Below are 19,008 nucleotides of genomic sequence, written 5' to 3' on the forward strand. Positions count from 1 at the left end.
TGAAACTGGAAAATCGATTGGATAAAATTTAATGAAAACTTCCCGGATTTAATATTTAGTCTGCGGTTTGTGTTCCTCAGTTGAAAATTGAACGAGCTGACGCATTTTTGCAATACGGCAACTATCAGCCAGTTCCCGGATTGTACTAGAGACTTGGGCCCCCCATTGCCATAATTACATTATTCAACAGACTTCTGCGTTGAGTTTTGCGTTTTTGGGGTGTCTTTAGCGCCTCCATTGTTTACTTAGATAGTTAGACTGCTCCTATTGTAACTAAACTTTCAATTCTTTTTGAAAATCAAGAAAGATCAGGTGACAAATAAACGTCTTTAAATTTTCGTAGACTTTTTTTTTTTTACCTTGTTTTGCTTTTCGGTAAGGAGAAACGTTGTTAGACACAATAGATGACACTATGTGACTCCCAACCAGACTAGTGCCCGATTCGGCAAAATGATAGTGAAAAAACTGTAGGCTAGCTTCTTTAAGATACTGAATAGTAGACGGCTAGAGGCACGGGACTCTTGGTGACCTAGTAGAGCTCCATATTTGTGGATCGCGATTGCTGGCCGGGTGTTACATTTACTTAAATATTTTTGACGACTGCAAGCACTTACCGTCGATATGGCTCTGTTCCGAACATTTTCTTCACGCCTCAACTCCTCTTCACAGGTAAAAACTTTTCGTTTAAACAAAAATCGTCTTTGGTTGTTCACAAAATGCCGAATATTATTACTATCTTCATCATCGCGATAAGTTTGTGCATAAATGCTGTGGGCAACGATTTTAGTTAGGGTATTTGTTACCATTCGTGTTTCTAGAAAGTGCAATAATTCTTATCCTTTGATGTGTTGACAATAATCTGTAATGATTGTTTTATTTTTATCTATTAAGGGTTGCATTGCTACCATTGTTCGAGCATATTCTGATCACACTGACCTAAAAGATGTTCTTGCCAATAAAGTTCCGTATGAACAGGAACGTGTAAAGAAGTTCCGTAAAGAGTATGGAAATGTGAAAATAGGCGAAACAACAGTGGATATGGTAGCTATTAGTCTCTTAAGTTAATTTTGAAAATCTATGTATTTAACAGAAAAATAAATCTTCACACAATTAGGCCTATGGAGGTATGCGTAGCATGAAAGCATTGGTCACCGAAACATCCGTCCTAGATCCCGAAGAAGGCATCCGTTTTAGGGGGCTATCTATCCCAGAATGCCAACGAATGCTTCCCAAAGCAAAAGGAGGAGAAGAACCACTACCTGAAGGGTTATTCTGGCTTTTAATCACAGGAGATGTCCCAAATGAAACCCAAGTAAAAACATTAAATTCATCTCCTGTGACCTGTTTACTATTGGTTTCCTCTTGCAATAGGTGAAAAGTTTATCGAAAGAATGGGCTAGTCGTGCCGACCTCCCGTCGCATGTCGTGACGATGCTCAATAATTTCCCAGCCAATCTTCATCCAATGTCGCAGTTTAGTGCAGCAATCACTGCATTGAACAGCGAGTCAAAGTTTGCCAAGGCTTATTCTGAGGGGCTACACAAATCGAAATATTGGGAGGCATGTTGCAAATAATATTCAGTTATGTAGAGTGAAAGATTAAAATCCGATATGGTCGTTGTAGTATGTATATGAAGATTCCATGGACTTGATTGCCAAACTGCCCACTGTGGCTGCAACAATATATCGCAATTTATATCGAGATGGATCTTCAATTGGAGCAATCGATACCAAAAAGGATTGGTCGGCTAACTTCGCTTCCATGTTGGGATACACCGATCCCCAGTTCACCGAGCTCCTGCGACTTTATCTCACAATTCACAGGTAAACTATCTTGGCTTAAAAAATAAAAATGCATTTCAGATTTGTTTTCATTCTTGGTTTTTTACGAATTCCAGCGACCACGAAGGAGGTAATGTTTCTGCCCATACCGTCCATTTGATAGGCTCAGCTTTGTCAGATCCCTATTTAGCGTTTGCTGGTGGAATGAATGGATTAGCAGGTATTCGGCTTTTACTTGCTGTTACATTGTTGGCACGTTACCAAAATTCTGCATTCATTTCCTAGGGCCACTTCATGGGTTGGCCAATCAAGAAGTTCTTGTGTTCCTGAACAAAATCGTAGGTGCTTTGGGAGATGGATGGACAAAGGAGGGCTTAATACAGCTAATCAAACAGCAGCTTGCTTCTGGCCAGGTAGTACCTGGGTACGGCCATGCAGTTTTACGTAAAACAGATCCTCGTTACACTTGTCAACGCGAGTTTGCACTCAAACATTTGCCCGACGATAAGATGTTTAAGCTAGTTGCACAACTGTATGATGTTGTCCCAGATATTCTGCTCGAAACAGGAAAGGTCAAGAATCCTTGGCCGAATGTTGACGCCCATTCGGGTGTATTGCTTCAACATTACGGCATGACTGAAATGAGCTATTACACAGTACTCTTTGGTGTATCTCGAGCCCTTGGCACATTGGCGTCTTTAGTGTGGGATCGGGCTTTGGGTCTGCCTCTCGAGCGCCCCAAGTCGATGTCGACAGATGGACTGATGAAATTAGTCAAGTCCCTGCAAGCCAATGCGGCTAAAGGAGCGTAATATTTACACCCCAATGTTAGTAAAATGCTACCCTGCTATATGTTGAAGAAACAAATTTTTACTTTGTTTGGTGTTGAATTTCAAGTCGAATTCAGTGTTTGGCTATTTTATTCCTGAATGCACGGTACCTTGCCGTTAGTTTTTTTTTTTATTTTTTTTATTTTTTTAGACTTCAAAGATTGCAAAAATTAGGATTCTGCCAATGGTTGACTTAATTGGAACAAGGAACTGGTACAAACACGTTTCGAGGGTGCCACAGTAGTAATGAGTTGTTCGTCTGTAAATCCCCAAGAAATAGTTATGAAACCCCACACTAATAAACGTTTTAACTGGCTGATCGTAACTATTGTATTTAGTGTTAGGATGTTACTAGAGTTCAATGAATGCTCAGCGTTCTGTTTGGGCGCGTCCGAAAGTTTTTTCTTCTAATTTTTGTGCTATTAAGGCCTTACTTTTTTTGTCAGTTCACTTCCAGGTTCCAACACCGTGTTCCATACAACTTCCAACGAAAGTGGTTTTTATTTTTCATCCCGGCACGGTTGTTTCTACAAAGAAAACTTGAAGAACGTAACCACATGTTTTGGTAACATTTAAACCCGAGAAAGTGGTGTCAGGAAAAATATTCGAACGATATCTTGATCATTGTCGTACTGTACGAGCAAATTTTCGGTTGTTAACTGTTTTAAATGGTTCGGTGGTCGTTAATACGTGTTGTATGTATCGGTAACTTTTACGTAGTTTTTTATTTTTTTCCGGGTTTCCATAGTTTGTTCATTTTCTTCTTTTTTAAGTTTTCTTTCATAACAGCAAAGACAACAATAATTTTTGTTATATACTAATATTGCTGTACCAGCTTCCGCATTCTCATCTGAAAGCTGACATCGGTGTATTGGATTAGACGGGTCAAATCAAATATAAATCAAATCCGAGAAATTTGAGGATTTGGATTTGACACAGATTGCCGTAAAAATCAAATCAATTTTTAACTCCAAATCTTTGCAAAAGCTATTAGTAGTGACTAGTGATTGGCCCCGATTAGCTCTGGTTGGGGCCCTTTTCCCACCGCCAAAAATCCGTTCGGGGCGGGTAGGTAATTTATTTTATCATTTTGAATTTCATTGAATTTGGATTCGAATGATTTACATTTGATTAAATTTAAATCACCTGGGCTTGATTTGGATTTGATTTGGAATTTTAGATTTTTTTATCGAAATTATTGCGGTCTGTAGAAGTCCATCAGGTCCCAAAAACCCAGGCAACAACAGAAACTAGAACAAAAACAAAATTTTCAGTAGTAAAATAGTTTTAAACTAAATTGCTTGTGGATGCTTACCTCCTCATTTTAAAGAAAATTAGCTAATAGTGTATGTATGATTATTTAGTGGTTAAAGCAAGCCACCAGCAGCTAAACTGGTAAATGCAGTGGAACACTACTTCGTTTTTGGAACTGATCGCCGTTTCCGCTACTAGTAGGAAGAGATGCAACTTCCGTAATATGGCTAAACGTAAATGTAAAATGTTTAAATTGTGTTATATCACATTCGTGACGTTTGTAAAACAGGGCGTAAAACAATAAAGCTTCATATACAGTATATGCTTTTGCATAACGATTGGCTTAGCGATCAGTACACTCGTTCAGTCCAGTACCGTGGCTCGGCAAGCGTCTGCGAACATGCGCATCTTTGTTTTTCGCATTACGTATGCTATTTTCTTCAGCTTACGAAAGCAATTTTAAGTTGTAGCTAAATTGATAAGGTAGAGACAAGTATTGTAGTGGTGGCATCCGATATCAACGTTTGCGTATGTGAAACTTGCAGTTACATACAATTTTCATCGTATGCCACTGTTTGCTCCCAAATCATGAAATATAGAAATTTTTGCTTAAAGGCGCTCATGAAAATTCTGCAAAAATGAACCAAAGTAACCTCCTTTGAGGATTCGACAGCCATGATGTGGTAAGGCATAGCTTACGTTCGTTAGAGCATTTTTTTATGATTTACGTTTTAACCATTCTACAGCACAAGTGCAATACAGCAATACTGAGACCGTTTAACAACGAATCCTACAATAGATGAAGTTTTAAACCAATATTTTCTCGAAATAACGATGTCGATATATAGGAGGTGAATGCACGTCGTTGTTTATTGAGGAAAGACAAACTTTCAACAAAAAAAACTTTTTTAATAATACCTATTTCTTTATTCCAAGATCTACGAAATTTCGCGTAAAATAGGCAAGTGATCGTATTTTGCATTGAGAGCAGATCTATCATGGAACCCTGAAAATAATCATTTTTTCGTTTGAAAGCCTCGTTTACGTCGTGGATCAGTATTTGGTGTTTTGCACGGATATGTTTTAGGCTTACATCTGTACCATGTTTGTTTTTGTCGGACGATCAGCCATTCCAGCTTCCCGCGGAAACCGTGCGATCCGATACCTGTGCCCTGTCGTGTACTTCATCTACCTTAGATCACGCTTTTCTCGGCAGTAGAAGACCGCAAACCTGGCCAAGAAGGCCAATAGTTAACTGTGGTTATCACAAAAGAGTTCGTGAATAGGCCACCATGGGCGCTGGCAATTTCTCAGTAGTCAGGCTGATGGCTGCCCCAATTCTTATTCCCTATCACGATAACTCCGTTTAGCTCCGAATTGTGCTACATTCTACAACTAAGTTGATACAGTGCTTTAGGTTTTCCATTAGAAATAGAAATTGGTCATTCAACAGTAAAATTAAAATTTTTATAATTGATCATATCTGGTGATAGTTTAGACTCCTCGTTTCATATAACTGATCGTATACGGTTGAAAAACAATTAAATGTCTACGCCAGCTAGAAGACGACTGATGAGGGACTTTAAGAGGTTAGCATACGTTTTTAAATCTGTATCCTAAAGGTACAGATTTGCTTTCATTAGAATTTTAATCTTATTCAACCTTTTAGATTGCAAGAAGACCCACCTGCCGGGGTTAGTGGAGCTCCAACGGATAACAATATTATGATATGGAATGCAGTAATTTTTGGGTAACATGAAGAGCTTTCAGCTACTTTTTTTATTTTTTTTTTTATGAAATTTTAGTAGTACCTGTACGCAGATTTTGTTTTGTGCCTGTATTACTATAATATTTCTGCTTTTCTGTGTGATTTAGACCTCATGACACCCCATTTGAAGATGGAACCTTTAAGTTGACTATAGAGTTCACTGAGGAGTATCCCAATAAACCCCCTACAGTTAGATTTGTATCAAAAATGTTCCATCCAAATGTCTATGCTGATGGAGGGATTTGTCTTGACATCCTTCAAAATCGATGGAGTCCTACCTATGATGTGTCTGCAATCCTCACCTCTATCCAGGTATGATATAGCCAGCATTTATTGTATTGCATGGTGTATAAACATTAAAATAGGATATACTCATTATATAAATTTACATGCCATAATTTTTTTTTTTGCAGTCACTCCTAAGTGATCCCAATCCCAATAGCCCAGCCAATTCAATGGCAGCCCAGCTATATAAGGAAAATCGTCGAGAGTACGAAAAACGAGTAAAGGCGTGTGTGGAACAATCTTGGATGGATTAAGTTGGTTGTATTACCGTCCATTGATTCGCTTTTTGCCTCAACTTTCCGATATTCCGTTCTTCAAGTTTCCCTACCACCATTCAGTTACGCCCATGGGTCCTACTAGACCTCATGACTAAGTGTTTTTTTTTTCCCAGTTTTTTTCCCCTCTCAATTTCCCTGTTGTGAATTGCTGTTTCTCACTTATGACGGACACCTCACGATTGCGTTCTGCTTCAAAAAAGGCGAAATCTGAACCTGACGAACAGGTTGGAATTGTAGTTCAGCAAAAATCAATTTATTCACGAGAAATACAAAGAAATTGAAATCTTGGTTTGATACATCTGCGCATTTCATAGGAAAAAAAATCAGACTTACGAAAATGCCGTTGTTTATTGCATGAAATGGTCCGCATTGGTACGCTTAAAATTTTACCTACTTTCCAAATTTTAGTCCTTAATTTTATCTTCATCAATCAATATACGGAAAGGTCTGCAACTGCAATAATGATTGATTTTCATGTGAACCTTTTATTAGGTTGCGAGACAGTAACATCTAAGTTTAACAAAGAAGTGGAAGGGTGAAGAAATTAATTTACTCGATAAATATGAACAATACAAAAAAAATTATCCACGAAATCGCGCCGATATGAAATAAACTTAACCTGCTAATTGTTATACATGCTCTGGATGATGTTTGGAACTCACTCATACTGTCAGCGATACCAAATACCAATCATGTTCGACATATATGATCTGCCCCCGATTTCGATATGCCAGTGTACCGTACTTATATTGCCATCTAGCGGTAAGAATAACTATCCGTTGGCTTACCTATCTGGTAAGCGCTTAGTGCAGCGTGATGTTCCCAGCTGGCTATAAAAAGATGGCATGCTGTACTTTTGCTCTTGTCGTAATCTCTCTCACTTTGATGCGTATTCTGATCAAAATTTTCTACAAATGATGAGGAGTTAATTGGTAATGAAAAATATCAAAGACGACTCGGCTCAAATTCTTGATCTCCACAAAGGCACTGCTAAGGAACTTGGAAAGCGAAAAACATTAACCTTTAACGGACCAGAAAAAAACACGAAGAAAAAAACAACAAAAACAAAACAAAAACAAAACAAAAACGGAAATGAACAACAAATTTACTATACCAGAGATCCAAGCTAATTTTTTTTCATAAGCTTTTCCGTGAAGCGAACATTGAAAATCAGAATTAAGAATTTGTTGGATTTTCTAAAACAGAAAACCCATAGATTTTGCGTACGAAATTCTCTGTAGAAGAGAAACTTTGTTAGCATTACGAACACTTGCCACATTGAAATGAAAAAACAAATAAATTTGTTGTGGCATAAGGCGACTCCATAGGTAACTTCCGCAAGGTTCTGCAGAATTGGTGTCAACTAACCCACTACCAAAAGAAAAGTGTATCCGCTTTCGAATTCTGAAAAAGAAGGAGCCATGGCTGAAGTGCGGCGAGAGGCACACAAAAAAAGTTTAGAATAATGAAAGGAACAGAAAAAAAGGGAAAAAAAATGTGGCCGAAGAAGTAACCTCAGGCACAATACACACCCAACCTCCCCCACTTCCTCCTCTCCAACCCACGAAAAGGACGAAGAGAAAGCTCACCTGAGTCTGGAGCGCGAATATCGGCTGTTGTCTCTAGTAGTTCATGTTCAGTTGCAAACAGGTCTCGATTCCGTTGAGACTGTCGAAAACTTGTCTGCCTTGCTTAATTCAAGAAAATTTGGATGAAACATTTGTTTACGAGTGTGAGTGTTCGTACGTGGTTGGCCTGCTTTGCTTCATTTTTTGTTTTTCTGTTGTTGTTCTGTTTGTTTTGTTTCTTTTTGTTTTCTTTGTGTTAACGTTCTGGTTTGATCTAGGCCTTCTTGTGAAACGCCATGGATTGTACAGCAATTCGCGGAAGATCAAACTCTCGCAGAGATAAATGGCCGAGGCAATGTGCCACCGCTGTAACAAAGTGCACGACAGTGTGGCTCGTACACGGATTACTTGTGGCTCTTTCCGTCAGCCACCTTGTAGGACAGACACGCGCAGGTGAGTTTGTTCGATTTTCTTTCGGAAGAGGGCAAGCGAGGATATTCTGTGTAGCAATCAAAAGGTAAACATCCAAAACGAAATCAGGCCAAAACGCCCCTGTGAGTCAAAAACTAGACTTTCCAAGTGACGATGTCGAAACCATCCAGTTTCAACTTGCTTCAATGGCTCGGTACAATAAGCAATGGAAATTAGGAGCGGTCGTTTCTACAATTGTTTGTCTCGTTTCGTGCTTTATTTTGTCTCCCGGTACCATGAAGCGTTGCAAATGGTACCAAACTAAATGCCCAGCTCACGAAGTCAGTCGAATCGGTTTCCAATAGTCTTTCTCACGATTTTAGAACGACCAAATGGCCCACACAGAATTGTTTATTTGATTCACGACCTTGTTTAATCGCTACAGCAGCAATACCTGTAAGGTACTGAAAGGAAAGTTAAACTCAGCTGTGCTTTTCTTGTGGCCTTGAGACACCTGCAAAAAAAAAAAAAATTCGTAGTTGAGGAATGGCAATTGACGTCTCCAGCGCTGTCCACTGTGAACGAAGACTTCTCCCTCGGGGAGGGACTTAATATTAATAAAAGCCTCTGCAACGCCGAGGTGCAAGGTGTCCGCCACACTAAGACTTCCTAGAAAGAGTTTATTTTTTGTTTTGTCTTAGGTTCTCCATTAACTGAGATTAGCGCTATTATGGTTACGTTTTATTTAATTTTATCAGTAAACAGATAGTTGTATCCATTATTCTTAGTGAACCTTCCTATGGCCGAAATCGTTTATTTTTGGCTTATGCTATGCGAATGGAAAACCGGAGACTCAGACTTCTTGCATTCCATTACTCTTGTTATCTATATAAATTAGATCGATCGTCGTCTGGGGGAAATTTTACAATTAATATGAACACGAACTAAAAAGAAAAAAAAAAGAACAGCGATCGAAAACATTGTTTCAACGAGCATGCCAAATAGATTCTAGGACAAGGTCGTCAGGCAGGAATCTAGAACAGGTGCAGCAGCGGCTGTGTCTTGACAATAAGTGAAACTGCCGCCACTAGACCATGCGTTGTTAACCAAACAGCAGAAAACCGAGAAACGCTTGCTTTTTGTTTTTCAAAGGCACGGCAAAAAAAAAAAAAAAAAAAAAAAAAAAAACGTTTGTTCTCTTTCGCACGCAATCGGTTAGCTGTACTGCTGATCTACCGTCTCCCTTTTAAATTTCGAAAACTGTTTACTCCTTTTGCTTAGTGCTTCCACCATTCAGGCCTTTGGCACGCATTTCGTTTCAATACGACATGAAAATTACCATCTACTCTGCGAAATAGAATTCATTGATGCTATATAGTTGCCAACGTTTACTATTTGCTTAGTTGCTCTGTTAACGCCCTGTGTTACAAAGACCAGGCACCAGTCAGCTGGAGGATGAAAGTGAATGTCCCACTTTCCCCTTTCGCTATTTCATAGTTGCCCTTACGCAAGGCATTTTACACTTGGCCCTCATCATATGGTGAATACATGACAAACTCGAGCACCGAAATTGACTTTGGCTAAATTCCACATGCAAATGTAGGAACGCTTTTCAACGCCTAGGCCCGCCCGCACCCACGAAAACGATAGCCGTACTGCGTGATGCGATTGACGAAATTATACAAACCAAATCGCCACCAATCGGTCACGTCGCAATTGAATTATAAATCAATGTCAATTCAACCTTAGCATTTTGAAAGAAAAAAGCGAATGGCTGCAAGACATCGGCTTTCGCAATTTCTTTTGCGACGGGTGGTTGAATTCCAAGGACAAGTGATGATGAAGATCTCTCTAGTTAGTAACGTGACAAGATTGCCAGCGGGGTGGAACTTGCATGTTGAAACCGACGAACACCGTTTTCTTTGACGAAACATTCGCTCAATACGAACTAATTACCTCGTTTTTTTTTCTAATTTTTTACTTTGCAGAGCGGATCGAGGGCATGTACGAGAAACAACGCTACGATGGATGGTACAACAACTTGGCACATCCGGAATGGGGATCCGTTGGTAAGATAACTGCTGTTGCTTTTCTCTTTACACGAAAACGTACAGTTTTGGAAGTTGGCAATACGCACTTAATGGCAGTCCTTAAATAACATTCACCAGCTTCGGTTTCATTTCACGTCGACTTTGATGTTGCCATAAAGTTGCTCTTATTTCAATAATATCTCTAGCTCCTTTTATTAAAAATTCGTTTTCACGAAAGTTGGTAATAACATCTTGCCTTTAAGCGTCCAAAAGCTACGCGTAATGTTGTCGCCCTACTTTACAAATCGCCTGATACAGATGAATCAAAACGTACTTTCACGTTTTGGCAATGTGCTATCGGGAAAAGGAGCTCATTTTACGTCGCCTGTGGCAGCACAGGTACTACCGGCGACACGCAAATCGTGCGTGGAACTCACGAGTACAATATCGTGCAATACCACCGGACCAAGCCGCAGCTCTAGCGTTAACCTACTCCAGAACAAATAGAATAATAATCACTTATTGCTGTACTATCAGTTTTGGCCTTTCTCTTTCATCCGCTCGAGGATAATAAGATGCCTTTCCACAGCCTTTCTCGTGGACTATTTTTCTCTGCCAGCTGCTGCTGTCGGTTAGCCTTGAGATGTTTCAATCTAGACTCTTTTTCTTCTATTTATTTTTTAGTCCTTCTTACCTTCTTTTTATCACAATTAATTAACGTATGCTTGAATGGCTCATACACTATGAAGCTTGTCGCTCTTACATGACAGCAATTATGTGTTTTGTTGTCGAGTGAGTCGACAGGATGTGCTACGATATTTAACTGGTCCCATCATCAACTGGAGAATTCTAAAGGCTTTTGGAGTTCACTGTATGTAATATGGGCCGGTAACACTCTTAGCATATTCAAAATGCACATTAAAATTGCGTCCTTTGAAGAGCCACAGATACTGCGGCCGTAACGTACATTGCGCGATATCTATTTGAATTTGTTGGTTTACTCCAAGATTTTGCCAAGTACTTATTCCAGTTACTAGCATATTTTATGCTGTAGCGGGTTTGAACGATTTCTTGTTCTTATCTATCCATCTTCTTTTCGTGTTTTCTTCTTCGTCTTTTTCTTGTTCTAGTTCTGCCTGTCTGCTGTGCTATTAGCTTTAGGTAGCACAGTTGACGAAAGCCTGCTCTGTATGAGGTTGTCGCTTGATTGTATTCGGTTCTTCGTTGAATAGGCTGTTAATCTCACATTATGATTTGCAGACAGCCATTTAACACGCAAAGTGCCAGCAACCTACTCGGACGGTGTCTACATGATGGGCGGAATTAATCGGCCTAACCCAAGAAAGCTAAGCGAACTCTTCATGAAAGGACCTGATGGACTTGGCTCAGTCATGAACCGCACCGCCTTGTTCGCCTTTTTCGGTACGCTTTTTTCGACTATTTAACGAAAATCATTCGATTGATCAATCCGCCAAAAGATTCCAAACTCTGCCTGTGATAACTGGGCGCTACACAAAGGTGACTAGAATTTCGATCCAGATTCCCGTGTAAATTACAGTTTATGGGATTCAAGTTGTCCATTGACACGAATAAAATAATTTGGACCTTAACGAAAAAATCTTTAAAAGGTCACTATCTAGCAGGTCAAAATAGAGTGGCACTTATTTGCATCGTCCTATCAGTCAATGTCTAATTATTTTCTCCAATTTGTCTTGTTGTTGATTCTTGCAGGACAACTGGTGACCTCGGAGATTCTAATGGCCAGCGAATCTGGTTGCCCAATCGAAATGCATAAGATTGACATTGAAAAGTGTGACGAGATGTACGACGCTGAATGTACCGGCCAGAAGTTCATGCCTTTTCACCGTGCCTGGTACGATCACAAAACAGGACAAAGTCCCAACAGCCCACGGGAACAGGTAGTCTACTTATTACGCAAGCCTTGTCTGCTCTGTTATTGGTAATCTAGCAACAATGTTAAGCACAACATGATCATTCGTTTGATCTTAAAAAAAAGGATGAGTGTCAGCTGATATGCTGAGAGAATTTTTCCTTTTTCCTCAACCACTTCGGCTTTCGTAACGAGTTTATTTCCATTTGTAGTTAATTAATGGCACAAAAAGGACGAAACACCATTACCAGCGTTTTTTTTTCGTTTCAACATTGTCGTAACGGCATGGCATGGTTCTTTTTTCTTTTCTTTGAGGGAGTGGCGGTGGGGTTGGAGTTTCGTTTTACTTATTATTTCCAGTTTCATGGCGTTTTCGCCTTACCTCAATAATGATCATACTTTGTACCTTGTCCTAGTTTGTTTTATAGCGCATGCGTTAATGCGAACAAGCACGCAGGCACCGTCATCAAAGTTACAAAGCATACGATCGCTGGCTTTTGTCTTGCTGGCGAAACCTGCTCTGATATCGCCAACTAGAATTGTGATTTATAACTTGGAAGATAACGAATGGCAAGAATAGATTTGAAAGTAGATGATGTACTGTTAATTGTATTCGGACGTTTGACCGATTATGCTAGGCTCGTGAGCCGAGCGTTCGCCTCGAAAAAAAAATGATAGTCTGCCGCCCTGCACGTTTCTCATTGACTAAAGATTAGAAAATTTGAACGCTTATCCTACTTCTAGTTGCAAAAGGCTGATTGCACGGACCATTGGGTGCAGCTTTCTTTTCTTTCGACACGGCTGAGTTGTGTTTCCATCAGTTGTGTCCTTCATTTTCTTGAGGGCCATTTCTCTTCTCCCTCCCTTTTTAAGCCCTTTTATTTATTTTATTTTTTTTGTATTTCATCTCTCTTTGTTATTCTTTTGCCTTTCGAGCAGTGTTGCATTATTCCTCTGGCTGGCAAGGCCACTTGCGAAAGAAGATCTCTTTGCCAGATGGGTTTGCTTTAATCCCTATGGGCGTTACACTTGGAGCGCTGTCAATTTTTTCTAAACAACTTACGCAAGTCACTTGCTTTCATGTCGCCAACTGACAACTACTAGTCTTTGTGGTTTCTATTCTTTTTGTTTTTAACAGATACCCCTTAATTCCGACTTTTGGAAAACTAGAATCAATCGATGATGTGCGTGTGATGCAATGCAATCACCTCGTAAAGCCTTGACGTAACATTGCGTTGCATTGCAAGAGCGACTATATTTTTTCATACACCGTTACCCACGCAATGAGTTTTGAATATTGCGACATTCGGTTACCTATGTATGGGTAACAACTGGGCACTAACCGATGTTGTCATGACTAATGCTTGACTCATGAATCGGTTTATGGTTTTGGTCTTTTTGACGTTGGCATCAACAACTGTCCGAAATGGGTTCAATCGGATAAAATGCAAGGCTTGTCCAAAAATAGTTTAGTTTTAAATGAATCCAATTTTTTTTTTGGGCGTATAGATAAACCGGATGACGAGCTGGATCGATGGCAGTTTTGTTTACAGCACGAGTGAGGCGTGGGTAAACGCGATGCGATCGTTCAAGAATGGAACGTTCAAATCTGGCGAATCAGAAGGAATGCCTCCACGAAACCAAGATCGCGTGCCGATATTTACTGCCCCGGCGCCACATATTATGCGCATGGCTAATCCCGAAAAAATGCTTCGTAAGTTAAACTCCCCTTTTTTTTCCATCCTCAATTTTGCATTTAGCATATTTGAAAGAAACGATTCCTGATTGATTTACTGATTCAGAGTTTATGTATTTATACTCTTTTTTTTTTAGTGTTGGGAGACCCTCGAACTAATCAAAATCCGGCTATTCTTGCAATCGGCATCGTCTTTTTTCGATATCACAACGTGATAGCGGGCAGAATTCAGGCAGAACATCCGGAATGGTCAGACGAGGAAATCTTCCAAAGAGCTCGCCGTATAGTGGTTGCCGTATTGCAAGTACGTACAGTATTTCAACGATAACGTAGATAAGCTTAAGAACGATAAGATAGAAGCAGCTCTATCACATAATAGCTATATTGCATTACCGTCATCATTGTCTACCAATTCGCACACTAATAAAACATTGAATGGGGAACTGTGATTTCTATTGTAGAACATCGTCATGTACGAGTACTTACCGGCGCTCATCGGTGAATCGCTTGGCGAATACGAAGGATATAAAGCTGATGTCCATCCTGGCATTAGCCATGTCTTTCAGAGTGCAGCCTTCCGTTTTGGTCACACAATGATCCCACCGGGGCTCTATCGACGCGACGGCCAATGCAACTTCAAAAATGGGCCGAATGAAACGCCTGCCATCCGCCTCTGTTCGGCTTGGTGGGACGCGGTCGAAATACTGGTCAACAACTCTGTCGAAGAATTCATCTTGGGCATGGCGTCGCAACTTGCCGAACGCGAGGACAGTTTCCTTTGCTCGGATGTACGCAACAAACTGTTTGGCCCCATGGAATTCTCTCGTCGGGATTTGGGCGCGCTTAATATTATGCGCGGTCGAGACACGGGACTACCGGACTACAACACGGCGCGGCGCAGCTTCCGCCTCAATCCCATTACCAACTGGACGGATATAAACCCGGCGCTAGCTGTCCAACAACCGGATCTTTTCCCCAAACTAGCCGCTCTCTACAACAATGATTTGTCCAACGTCGACGTCTACATCGGTGGCATGCTTGAATCGACCAACGGGCCGGGACCCCTCTTCTCTGCGGTGATCAAAGAACAACTGGGACGCATCCGTGACGCGGACCGCTTTTGGTTCGAAAACACCGACAATGGCATGTTCACGGCCAGCGAGGTGGAAGAAATCCGTAAGACGACCTTCTCCGACATCATTCGCAGTACGATGAACATCAGCGAGGGAGAGATCCAGAAGAACGTCTTTTTCTTCCGCGAAGGTGACCCGTGCCCGCAGCCGAGCCAATTGAACGCGTCGACATTGACGCCGTGCAACTTCTTGGCCGGCTACGACTATTTTTCCGGAAGCGAGGTGCCTTACATCTATGGCTGCCTGCTGTTGGCCTTCGTGCCAATTATAGCGGCCGGCGCCGGTTACGGTGTCGTCAAACTGCAGAATTCTAAGCGTCGTAAGCTCAAGGCCCGTCACGAAGAGAACAACAATGGCAAATCGGTCGACAAGATGGTAGTCAAGGAATGGCTTCATCTCAACCACAAACGACTGGTTAAGGTAAAATTCGGACCTGAGGAGGCGTTCTACACGGTGAACCGCAAAGGCGAGAAATTGCGTAAAGTCAATTTCAAAGGTGTTGACTTGCTGACAGTGGAAGTCACACAAGACGCACGCAAGAAGCCCATGTTGCTGGTGCGCGTACCAAGGGACTACGACCTTGTGCTCGAATTCGACTCGAACGCATCTCGAAAACGTTTCCTCCACAAACTCGAAACGTTCCTGACGAGCCACAAGAAACACCTGGAACAGATCCCCACCTATCGCGAACAGATGCTGTCGAACGCGGAGACCCGCGAACGCCGCGAAAAGCGACTGGAGCATTTCTTCCGCGAAGCTTACGCCCTGACTTTTGGCCTCAAGCCGGGAGAGAAACGTAAATTGGAAGATGTAACGGGCGACGTCATCATGGTCATGCGAACCTCGCTATCTCGCAATGAATTCGCTAGCGCTCTCGGAATGAAGGGCGACGACGTCTTTGTCAAGATGATGTTCAACATTGTCGACAAGGATGGAGACGGTCGTATTTCGTTTCAGGAATTTCTCGACACGGTCGTTCTCTTCTCAAAGGGCCGCACCGAGGACAAACTTCGCATCATTTTTGACATGTGCGACAATGATCGCAACGGTGTTATTGACAAAGGTATAATCTAATCGTTCACTGGTCATCCAGCTCGAATTTCCGAGTTGGACGACTCCAGCTGATATTCTTTAATTACACTGATTATTATTTCTTAAACTATATTGTTGAACTATAATTGCAATTTAATAGGTGAACTCTCTGAAATGTTGCGTTCGTTGGTCGAAATTGCTCGCACCAACAACAGCTTGAACGACGACCAGGTGACGGAGTTGATCGACGGTATGTTCCAGTCTGCCGGTCTTGAGCACAAGGACGCCCTGCACTACGAAGACTTTAAGTTGATGATGCGTGAATACCGTGGCGACTTTATTGCTATCGGTCTCGACTGCAAAGGCGCCAAGCAAAACTTTTTGGATACTTCGACCAACGTTGCCCGCATGACGAGCTTCCACATTGACGCCGTCCAGGAACGCCACCGACACACGATGCTCCGAATATGGGACGAGTTGACAACATTCCTCGAGGAGAATCGTCAAAACATCTTTTACCTATTCGTTTTCTACGTGGTGACGATCGCCCTCTTTGTCGACCGATTCATTCATTACTCTTTCATGGCCGAACACACTGACCTTCGCCACATAATGGGCGTCGGTATCGCCATCACGCGCGGTTCCGCAGCTGCACTCTCCTTCTGCTATAGTCTCCTTTTGCTGACTATGTCGCGCAACTTTTTGACCAAGCTCAAAGAATTTTCCATCCAGCAATATATCCCACTCGATGCCCACATCCAGTTCCACAAAATTTGTGCTCTGACGGCTCTCTTCTTCTCGATGCTTCACACGGTCGGACACGTCGTCAACTTTTACCACGTTTCTACTCAACCAGTCGAACACTTGCGTTGCCTGTCTAAGGAGATCAGCTTGCCCAGTGACTTTAAGCCAACCATCACCTATTGGCTCTTCCAGACTCTGACGGGCTTGACGGGCGTCCTCCTTTTTGTCGTCATGATCATCATCTTCGTCTTCGCTCACCCCATCATTCGTAAAAAGGCCTACAACTTCTTTTGGAAGGCCCACAGCCTCTACATCCTACTCTATATCTTGTCTGTCATTCACGGATTGGGTCGGCTGACAGCTTCGCCTGCTTTCTGGCTCTTCTTTATCGGTCCGGCGATCATTTACACGCTGGACAAGATCATCAGCCTGCGCACCAAATTCATGGGCTTGGATATTATCGAGACGGTGCTACTGCCATCTGACGTTCTCAAGGTGAAATTCTACCGGCCGCCCAATTTTAAGTATTTATCGGGTCAGTGGATCCGACTTTCATGCACCGGAATCACGCCCAAGGAATTTCACTCTTTCACGCTAACTTCGGCTCCTCACGAAAACTTTTTGTCGTGCCACATCAAGGCGCAAGGGCCATGGACGTGGAAACTGCGCAACTACTTTGATCCAAGCAACTTCAATCCTAAGGAAATGGATCCCAAGATCCAGCTGGACGGCCCATTTGGTGGTGGTAATCAGGACTGGTACAAGTTTGAGGTTGCCGTCATGGTTGGTGGAGGCATTGGAGTAACGCCTTACGCTTCCATCCTCAACGATTTGGTCTTTGGTACGTCAACCAACCGTTACTCGGGCGTCGCTTGTAAGAAAGTTTACTTCTTGTGGACCTGCCCGTCGCACCGCCATTTTGAATGGTTCATCGACGTACTGCGCGACGTCGAGCGTAAGGATGTCACCAACGTATTGGAAATGCACATTTTCATTACGCAGTTCTTCCACAAATTCGATTTGCGTACAACTATGCTTTACATTTGTGAGAATCATTTCCAACGCATCTCGAAGCGCAGTATGTTCACAGGCCTAAAAGCTGTCAATCATTTTGGGCGGCCCGATATGACGTCTTTCCTCAAGTTCGTCCAGAAAAAGCATAGCTACGTCAGTAAGATTGGCGTGTTCAGCTGCGGTCCGCGACCTTTAACCAAATCGATTATGAGTGCCTGTGAGGAAGTCAACCAGGGCCGCAAGTTGCCTTATTTCATCCACCATTTCGAGAACTTTGGCTAAACCTCTAGGAAGACAGAACTTGTCGCTGCGATCTGTTCATCGTGTGATTGAAATGTTGGCACTCCTCTTTTCTCGCTCATTTACATTGGCATATTTCTCTCACTTTTATTTTTTTTTATTTTTCCCTTTCCAAATACTTAGTTCGTCATCTATCTCTATTGCATTTCTTTCGCTTCCCTGACTTTTCTCGTTTTCCTTTTGTAACGTATTTCGTTTTGCTCCAAGGGTCTTAATCGTGATCCACTTGTCATTCCCGCTCTCGCTCTCGGTTTTGGTTGCCACGTTTTTCTTCAGGAAATGGAAGAGAAAAGGCAGGGAACTACATGTCGTCTTTCGGTCATAAACGTGGGAGCGGGCCAGCCGTACACTAAACTATTTTGCAGAGAATCTGTATGAAGCTGAAATCGTTTTCTGCCAAAGGGCCGACACTAGACTACCAAACATAATTCTATGGTTCTTGCAGACACGTTTGATGGACAGTTCAAGTTCGATAAGCTTCCTGCCAAAGCCTCAACTTTCAATCCAAATTTTTTATTTTCATACATCTGCTGCGATGCAGAACAGCGATTGTCAACAGATGCGTATCTTTTGTACCCCTCGTAATTTATGAGTTGTACTCTGGCAGATAGTCTAGAAGGAGTTACTTACGGAAATTAAAAGCAAATGCGAAACTATTATTTATCGGGCGTGACACAGATTTCAGTTTTTACGTTCGTCAATCGTACAGAAATGTTATGTATAACGTATTGTATTGTCAGTAGCTGCCACCAGGGAGCTGGGATGCACAACGGTTGTGGAAAATTTTGAATCTTATCCAGAAAATTTTATTCGTCCATCGTCTTCGTCAACAGAAGTTGTTCATATTGCTGTAGTTTGGTGTTGTTGGCATTCACCTATCGGATCAATGTTGCATCGCAATTTAGTGTCTAAGTTAATAAAGGAAAAATGAATAAAAGTTAACAAATGTGCTCCGGAGTCTGGATGGGGAACATGAGATGGGTAAAGCATTC

The 19,008-nt window shown here is 41.8% G+C and overlaps 3 protein-coding genes across 5 annotated transcripts; all 3 read left to right on the forward strand.

Moving 5' to 3' along the window:
- The first annotated feature begins 509 nt into the window (after positions 1 to 509).
- Positions 510 to 2,928, forward strand: LOC130703516 (probable citrate synthase 2, mitochondrial). Its single transcript, XM_057524969.2, has 7 exons — positions 510 to 669; positions 892 to 1,041; positions 1,115 to 1,312; positions 1,372 to 1,560; positions 1,625 to 1,824; positions 1,899 to 2,002; positions 2,068 to 2,928. The coding sequence occupies exons 1-7, from the start codon at positions 622 to 624 to the stop codon at positions 2,592 to 2,594; spliced, it is 1,416 nt and encodes a 471-aa protein (XP_057380952.1). The 5' UTR covers positions 510 to 621; the 3' UTR covers positions 2,595 to 2,928.
- A 2,239-nt stretch (positions 2,929 to 5,167) lies between these two features.
- Positions 5,168 to 6,484, forward strand: LOC130703523 (ubiquitin-conjugating enzyme E2-17 kDa). Of its 2 annotated transcripts, none has more exons than XM_057524981.2 (4): positions 5,168 to 5,455; positions 5,536 to 5,616; positions 5,742 to 5,946; positions 6,048 to 6,484. In XM_057524981.2, the coding sequence occupies exons 1-4, from the start codon at positions 5,412 to 5,414 to the stop codon at positions 6,171 to 6,173; spliced, it is 456 nt and encodes a 151-aa protein (XP_057380964.1). In that variant the 5' UTR covers positions 5,168 to 5,411; the 3' UTR covers positions 6,174 to 6,484. The 2 variants fall into 2 exon arrangements, with proteins under 2 accessions (XP_057380964.1, XP_059352280.1); XM_059496297.1 differs by having other exon boundaries at positions 5,169 to 5,459; positions 5,540 to 5,616.
- Positions 6,485 to 7,800: 1,316 nt separating this feature from the next.
- On the forward strand, positions 7,801 to 18,966 carry LOC130703509 (dual oxidase-like). Of its 2 annotated transcripts, none has more exons than XM_059496296.1 (9): positions 7,801 to 7,929; positions 8,044 to 8,218; positions 10,165 to 10,245; positions 11,467 to 11,628; positions 11,938 to 12,125; positions 13,607 to 13,811; positions 13,931 to 14,097; positions 14,255 to 15,989; positions 16,119 to 18,966. In XM_059496296.1, the coding sequence occupies exons 2-9, from the start codon at positions 8,062 to 8,064 to the stop codon at positions 17,996 to 17,998; spliced, it is 4,575 nt and encodes a 1,524-aa protein (XP_059352279.1). In that variant the 5' UTR covers positions 7,801 to 7,929; positions 8,044 to 8,061; the 3' UTR covers positions 17,999 to 18,966. The 2 variants fall into 2 exon arrangements, with proteins under 2 accessions (XP_059352279.1, XP_057380944.1); XM_057524961.2 differs by having other exon boundaries at positions 7,808 to 7,939.
- The last annotated feature ends 42 nt before the right edge of the window (positions 18,967 to 19,008 follow it).

The sequence above is a fragment of the Daphnia carinata genome, chromosome 7 (assembly GCF_022539665.2).
Source record: "Daphnia carinata strain CSIRO-1 chromosome 7, CSIRO_AGI_Dcar_HiC_V3, whole genome shotgun sequence".
NCBI classification, from domain to species: domain Eukaryota; kingdom Metazoa; phylum Arthropoda; class Branchiopoda; order Diplostraca; family Daphniidae; genus Daphnia; species Daphnia carinata.

Excerpts from the sequence above, each read along its gene's own strand:
- LOC130703516 (XM_057524969.2), top strand. The coding sequence starts at position 622 with ATGGCTCTGTTCCGAACATTTTCTTCACGCCTCAACTCCTCTTCACAG. Across the intron at positions 1,042-1,114 it reads GCGAAACAACAGTGGATATG|GCCTATGGAGGTATGCGTAG; the intron begins GTAGCTATTAGT and ends TCACACAATTAG. Across the intron at positions 1,825-1,898 it reads CTTTATCTCACAATTCACAG|CGACCACGAAGGAGGTAATG; the intron begins GTAAACTATCTT and ends TACGAATTCCAG.
- LOC130703523 (XM_057524981.2), top strand. The coding sequence starts at position 5,412 with ATGTCTACGCCAGCTAGAAGACGACTGATGAGGGACTTTAAGAG. Across the intron at positions 5,456-5,535 it reads CTGATGAGGGACTTTAAGAG|ATTGCAAGAAGACCCACCTG; the intron begins GTTAGCATACGT and ends TCAACCTTTTAG. Across the intron at positions 5,947-6,047 it reads CAATCCTCACCTCTATCCAG|TCACTCCTAAGTGATCCCAA; the intron begins GTATGATATAGC and ends TTTTTTTTGCAG.
- LOC130703509 (XM_059496296.1), top strand. The coding sequence starts at position 8,062 with ATGGATTGTACAGCAATTCGCGGAAGATCAAACTCTCGCAGAGATAAA. Across the intron at positions 12,126-13,606 it reads CCAACAGCCCACGGGAACAG|ATAAACCGGATGACGAGCTG; the intron begins GTAGTCTACTTA and ends TTGGGCGTATAG. Across the intron at positions 15,990-16,118 it reads CAACGGTGTTATTGACAAAG|GTGAACTCTCTGAAATGTTG; the intron begins GTATAATCTAAT and ends GCAATTTAATAG.